A 7,707-nucleotide genomic window follows, 5' to 3' on the forward strand; every position below is an offset into this window, starting at 1 on the left:
ATAACTAGATATTTATATAATCGTTACTTAAAAATATAAATGTTGATTTGGTTCACAACAGTAAGTCCACGGACTACGCGTTACTTCCGCAAAAGAAAATAGTCCCTTTATTTTACGTATTAATTAATATTAAATATTGTATGGTACTCTTAAAAATACTTCATTATTTATAAAATTATAAGTTTCTTAAAAATAAATTATTTGTCTTTAATTTACATAACAAAGTTTCCATATAATACACAGTCATATCACTTGCGGCTAAAATGGCTCACGCAGCGTTAGGACTTTACCGCCAATCGTGGTCTCGGTGTTCTTTTCAGAGAATCGGCATCGCTAGTGGCTTGCAGTCTGGTTTGTGTGTAGCTGTTCTTCGGAATTTGTCGTCCAAAATGGGTCTCCCAAGAGTATTTTTCGACATGAGTGCCGACGGCCAACCTGTAGGAAGAATTGTAATGGAGGTAAGAAAAAATTCTTGTTATACTTTCAATGGTATGATTAAAAATAATGTGGTGGCCGTGACACTCCATTGTGATCGTATTTATTGACTGGCAATGGTGCCGGTTTTCGTGTTTAATGTCACATGGCAGAACTAAATTTTGTTGCTCATGAAGTGTGGAATGTAATTTTGAATAAAATCTCTCAGCAGTTTAATGCACAATGTGCGAATAAGTGAAATTTCATTATTGCCACGAGGTTGGCGTCAGTCTGAACGTGAACCCATATCCAAAATGGTGCTTGATTGACTTTCATAATTATGGATAATATAGTAGACAAAATCGACTTTTGTAGGAGTAATGCTATTTTTTTTAAGAAAAACTTGATAATTTCGTAATTTATAATTATGTGAATTTTATATTTTCAGCTTCGGAATGATGTAGTACCAAAAACAGCCGAAAATTTCCGTGCCTTGTGTACGGGCGAGAAGGGATTTGGTTACAAGGGTAGCACCTTCCACCGCGTTATCCCCAACTTCATGTGTCAGGGAGGAGACTTCACTAACCACAATGGCACTGGAGGAAAATCAATTTATGGCACCAAATTCGAGGATGAAAATTTTCAACTGAAACATACTGGTCCCGGTACGTGTATTATATTCGAAAGTAAAATAACTGTACTTATAAAATAAGTGGATATAATTTCTTATAGCTATACATTATCTTTGGTTATAGGAATCCTTTCCATGGCTAACGCTGGACCAAATACTAACGGAAGTCAGTTCTTCATCACCACTGCGAAGACAAGTTGGCTGGACAACAGACACGTTGTATTCGGGTCCGTTGTAGAGGGAATGGATGTAGTGAAGAAGGTATGTTTTTCAGTGTGGGAATACCGCAAACTTTTGCGAGCGTCTGAAATAACTGATATCGGGCTAATTCGCTTGATTTTATGATTGCAGTTGGAAAGTTTGGGGTCCCAGAGTGGCAAGACGAGCAAGAAGATCAATGTTGTGGATTGTGGCCAAATCTAAACTATTACTATATATTTTCCTTTCCAATTTATCTGCAGCATTAACATTGTATGACTTTTCCTGTTTTAAACTGCTAATTTGCAATTGGTATAAGAATTGGTAAAAAAAAAACACCATGACTGCAGTAATTTTGGCACATTGTGGATAGGCAGGCAGTGTATTGAGACCATCATTCCATAACCTAGTTAATTTTCTGTTTAGGTGGTGGTATGCCAAAGAACTACATAGTTGTAAAAACTGCAACAAGAAAGAAACCTCACAACTGATAGAACTTATCCTAGCCAATACTATTATTAATAGGTAGTTTTTATGGTTACGAAGAATCCTCAGTGTTTCAAAATGTCGGTAATGATAATCTCTATGTGATATTCAACTTTATATTAGTCTACAATTTGATGGGGGGATTCGTTTATTTTTTAACAACTTGTAGGTAATTTGTGTTCGAAGTTGCTGTCTTGACTCCCTATGAACTACCTTGCAGTCCCCATGAGTTATGTGCATGCATATACTAATGAAAGCGATGTTAACTTGGCATTCCTCAGAAGAGTATGTGCTTGATATTGAATGGAGTTTAATTTTTCTATTGCCTTTTGTTCCAATTTTTTCATATTTCAAAGTCAGTTGAACAAAATAAAAAAAATTAAAGGATGTATGTTCTATCATTTTCGTCCACACCCATCATAAGGTTTACATAATTGCTGAAGAGGCAGGGGGGAATGTGGGTTTGGGTTGGAGGGGGGGGGAGGAACGTGATAGTGAGAGGGGAAGAGAGTGAAAGTGAGGAGTTTCTCGAGATTTTACGGCGTGGGAAGGGCATGCATTAGCCATTAGTAGCCAGTTATAATACAGCAGTGTAAACGTGGCAATAACTGGAATCTTCGAGGAGGGGAAGTGCATAATAGATATGTTTAACCTTGAGATCACGAAAATTTTCCACTCGTCAGACCATGAGTTAGTACTATCGGAATGCGAAAGAGACGCTGCATTCCGGTAGACAGATCTGCCATCTATTAAAAGAATTCGCAATTCAACCTCGTGGAGCATGTCGATACTTCAGGTATCGATCGATAAATAATAATTGTGAGAAGTTTAATCTATAACGTCGTCATGTAACATTTAAACAAAATTTGAACTTAGAACATCTCATGCTATCGTTTGTACATAATACGGATTAGTAATTGTAGACAAGTGGTTCTGATGCAATTTACCTATATCGATCGTCACGCTCAGTGTGACGAATGCAAAATTGGAATAAATTATGAATAGCAGATTTACCAATATCGAATAACAGTGATTGTAGGTGAAGGGAATGAACAAGAAAATACTCTACGTCATAACTGAGAATCAAAGTACATGCAGCTATACGAAAATGCTCTAATACTTGCACACAAACACGAAGTACATATTTCAAAACAATTGGACTACATTTGTCCTCGAAAATAATTTTACAGTAATTGAGAAGTGCTTTTCCTCGAGTTCGTACTGCACTTCACAGACTTGTATTGTACAACATTTTTTGCACGATCATCATTTTAAAATTGCAAATACAATATATTTTGCATTGAAAATTTAGAGCAATATTATTCCAAAGCCTTCGCAAAACTGCACTGTAATGGTAACTAAGTAACTAAAATTTTCTTTTATTTCACGATGTAACATTTGTGTCAATATTGCTTCAATTTAAAGACACTTTACCATAGACAGTTGCTAACCACTAGGATCATTTTTAAAAATTTAAAAAGTAACAAGTGCACTGTAATGGATATATTTCAGTATAGTTTTATGTTGTGAAGAATGGTTTCTCTAGAAACAAGCTTGTGTGGGAATTCTAACGTTCAGGGCCTAACAACAATAACTGTAAATACAAAAAACACGATCGTTCAAAAACATAAATTGCACACTACTTCAGTTTTTATTCACAGTCTGCAGAGTATTGCTAGAGGAGTAACTGGATTAAAAGCTGGAAAACCCGTATTAAATTGGTGAGTTGGCTTGCACAGGAATGCTGTCAGCTGTGTAGAAGGTGAGTTCGAGTGACATGAAAATAAGCAGGTCATTGTACACATTGTTCAGGAATAAATAACTCGTTTGTTAAATTTTAGGGTTTGTGTTTATATAGGTGATTCAAAAAGTTATGTCTATACATTGGGCAGTGAAAAGTTGTTGAGATTTGCAACTATATAGGCCTATTAAATTTTGTTTCTTGCACCTTTTCCGTGGTGTAAATAAATCTAGATTTAAAAATGTTAAATTTTTCTAAACGATATATAGCTTGAAAACTGTCTAATGGGAACAAATTTATATTTAGTCTTACCTGGGTGAACAACTAACAATCAAGTACGGGCCATTATTGAAATAAAATATATATAGTAAAATTATGACTAGTATTCTCATCTCCTAATATATTAATATAACACAATATATTGCATCAGTTAGTACCTCAATTTAAGGGGACACTGCTGAAATTTCCAAGTTCCATATTTTTTAAAGATTCACAATAGTGAAATTACTACCATAGTTATGAATCTAGAGTCATCAAATTTTGATGGTATATCTGGTTAATAATGACAAATATACGAAATTTCATCAGTCTATGATAAAATTGTTTTCATTTTGTAATATTTTATTGAAATAATGAATTGCTTTGCATAAGAAGTCCCTTGCATCACAATTTAAATTATTCTTAACCGATATTCACTTATATGGATCCTTATATACACGTGGTCAAAACTTACTATAGGATTTTGCTGTAAAATTATTCAGTAATTTACTAGAATTTTTTGATTATAAAAGAATAAAAAACATTAAACATAAATTTCTAGTAATTTACCAATTCACTGTACAGAAAAACCCAATAGTAATGTTTGTTCTAATTTATATAAAGATCATATTAAGTGAATATCAGTTAAAAATTAATGTAAATTGTGGCGTAAGGATTTTTTTTTATATATAAAATCATACAATATTGTATTCAGTTATTAATCAAATACAAACCACTTATCATAGAGGGATGAAATTTTGTAAAAGTTATTAACCAGGTACACCAGTGATAAGTTTTGTGAATTTAGCTTTAAAAACCTGGAAGTTAGTAATTTCAGTATAGTGTCCCCTTAAAATTTTGCATATACACAATGAAACTGGATTGAATACCATAGGTACTTCATACAAAACAAATTATAACACATATAGAATATTGAATAGAATAAATAATACATAACCTTCAGTTTTTATAGTTCAAAATCACACTGCACCAAGGCTCCAGGAGCTCAGACTGAAGAGGTAAGAACAATACAGACCAAAGGTCAGATGCATTATACAAGAAGAGAAGAAATTTGGAAGAAAAAAAAAAAAAGGAAGAGAAAAATATAAATTGTAATTTGTAAAAAAAATTCGAACATCTCTAGAATAATTAACTAAAAACCGTGCCATAACATTACGAGAATTTTTGTCCTAGCTGTAAAGAGAAGTTTGGGTATTTCTGTACTATTGCGTTACCACTCCGTAAGGTATGAATATATTTAGGTACTTGGTTTCTATTTGAGTCACATGTATCGTTAACAAAGAAGAAAAATTGAGTGACAACACCAAATTCGCACCGAAATCAGGTTGGAAAGTTGCTGTGAAAGCGGTGGCCAACAGAGAAGCAGGATCACATGCATTGCATGTAAGCTTATTTGGTACTGGTAAGTACATAAATAGGTGGAAAGCAAGTTGTCGTAAAGTCTAGTATCAGTAACAGGTTAGGTAGGTTAGTTCAGGCATTCGTCTTAGTTCAGTCTATAAATGCCTTGCATATGTATACACGTATTTTTGTCCGTAGGTGGGTATGGATATGTCATTTCTTTTTGGTAACTATAAAAAATTAACGAACTTTAAACTATGTGGAAATTTATGAATCTAAATTCGGGCAAAATATTACAAAGGAAACATGTCTAAGGCCAATGAGTTTTTTTAATGGAGCCAACCATACTATCAAACATTTATTTATTTTTTTTTTTTTTGGGTCTAGGGAAAATACTCGTTCATTTACTTTTTTTTTATCCAGAGAAACTACCTCATTTCATGGGGTGATTATTTTTGGTACAAGGTAAGTACAATTTTTTTTTGTCCCAGATAAAATACTCTTATATTCGCTGATCTAACACGCAACTCATTTCGACTTAATTTTGCGCCATCTACTAAGCTAGCCTACACTAAACTAGCCTCTTGCGAGAAAAATAAATTAACAATGAAATAACGCGTATACAGTTTTACCCAGAACAGTAAGGAACTTTTCCGTTCTATTTCGCGTGTAGTGCACGTCTTTAACTGTACGCCAAATGTTCTGTTTTCTAATATGAAGATGAAAACTTAGAACGTAGGATATGTGACATTCTATTTATTTTACAATAGTGTTGTTACAAAAACTAGATGATCTCTTTCTACGTTTTGTCCTTCATTGAATTTTATGTCCCTTGAAGAAAACCTCAGTTTCAAAGTATTTTATGATTAGATGAGCTTTTTTCTATTGTTATTCGAATATTAAGTTAATATAGAATGTAATTATTAGAGGTCATTATCGCTTCTGATTTATTTTATGGAGAAGAAAATGAACAGTTGAAAGCAACGTCGACTGTTATGACTACACGATCGTTCTAATTGGTGCACCAACACTACAATATTTCAGTTAAATTTGTTTTGAGTATATTTCTATGAAATGCATTTAGAGATAGTTTTTATTAACAACATTTAATGAAGAGATGAGAGAAACAGACATTCAACTGATGAAATAAAAGAATTTTACACATTTTTACGATGAAAGTTGCAGTGCTTTTTATATGTAGGCCTACTCTTTAATGAGGGATTGAGAATTGCACGTTCATGTGAAAAGTATTAACTTGTAGTTCTATTCATGTTGAGTATATTTCCATGACGGGAAAAACATTAATTTACCTTAAAGTTTAAAAATAAAATAGCTATACCAATCATTATGCTAATGAGTGATGCAGGAATATATCTCAATATGAAAAGTTAAGAGGGTAACTAGCAGTAAGTCAATATTATCGATCGCCGACTCATGGTGTCAAAAGTTCTATGTCGATAATTGTGTTCTTATTTCTTCTTCCTAAAATCATGTAACATTAAATTCACACGCCACCTCCGTTCCTCCTCCCTTCCCAACTACTGATCGAAGTCATTTTTCCTCGTATCGATCACTAATGCCAGAACAGTTTGGTTTCTTGTATTGTCGAGTTTAGCCGAAAATTCGAAAATCAAAATATATGTTAAACGTTTTATAGCGTCAGCTTTTAATCGATTCAATGTACAGGTATATATTGAAACTTTTTCGGTTAAATCAGCTAATTTATTATTGTTTTACACCAACTGACGTAACTGAAGCATTTTTGAAGGAAGGTAGTGTAAACATTACTGTACGTCTGAGGGTCTGCCTACCACAACTAGGTATATTATTCCCTTTCATTATTTGGCAGATTATTTCGTATAAGCCAGTGTTTAGAGACATTACACGTTTACCTACACTTTTCACTAATTGCATTAATTGGATTCACCGGAGAGGGTTTTATGCGTACTGAGTAAAAAATGTAGTTCTATAAATATGGGATAGTCAACATTAATTCACAGTCTAGTATACAGGGTGTTTCAAAAATACGGGGCATAATTTCAGGTATGTATTTCCCACATGTAGACAATCAAAATATTTCATTACAACATGTGTCCGGAAATGCTTTATTTCCGAGTTATGGCCTTCACAACATTGAAATTCACCGGAACGTTTTTCTTTCCGCAGGTCGTTGCCGTCAAAGGAGACATTAAGAGGGCACTCTGACAGTTCATTCCGAGGCGAAGGTTACATTCAGTGTTGTGTAGGCGTTAGGCTGTGCGACATGTATTCAAATCAAGAGCTGGCAGAGATACACTTCATGTACGGTAAGGCGGACGGCAATGCTGCGCTGGCTCGTCGTTTGTACCAGGAGAGGTACCCACAGCGACAATGTCCAGATCGGAAGACATTTGTACGTCTCTATTACCGTCTGTGCGAGTATGGAAAATTTAACTCTCCTGATTTGGGAAGGGGGCGACCAAGATCTACAACTCCAGAAGTACAGGAGGAGATTCTGGAGGCTGTGAACATGACTCCTTCTATCAGCACACGAAGGGTAGCGTTGCAAGTCAATGTTCCTCATACGATTGTCTGGAGACTATTGAAAGAGTATCAATCGGAATCGAATTGTGGCATG

General features: G+C 34.3%; 1 protein-coding gene across 1 annotated transcript; it reads left to right on the forward strand.

Moving 5' to 3' along the window:
- The first annotated feature begins 248 nt into the window (after positions 1–248).
- LOC138701947 (peptidyl-prolyl cis-trans isomerase) lies at positions 249–2,116 on the forward strand. Its single transcript, XM_069829326.1, has 4 exons — positions 249–458; positions 863–1,079; positions 1,170–1,306; positions 1,397–2,116. The coding sequence occupies exons 1-4, from the start codon at positions 264–266 to the stop codon at positions 1,466–1,468; spliced, it is 621 nt and encodes a 206-aa protein (XP_069685427.1). The 5' UTR covers positions 249–263; the 3' UTR covers positions 1,469–2,116.
- The last annotated feature ends 5,591 nt before the right edge of the window (positions 2,117–7,707 follow it).

The sequence above is a fragment of the Periplaneta americana genome, chromosome 6, assembly GCF_040183065.1.
Source record: "Periplaneta americana isolate PAMFEO1 chromosome 6, P.americana_PAMFEO1_priV1, whole genome shotgun sequence".
In the NCBI taxonomy this organism is placed as follows: domain Eukaryota; kingdom Metazoa; phylum Arthropoda; class Insecta; order Blattodea; family Blattidae; genus Periplaneta; species Periplaneta americana.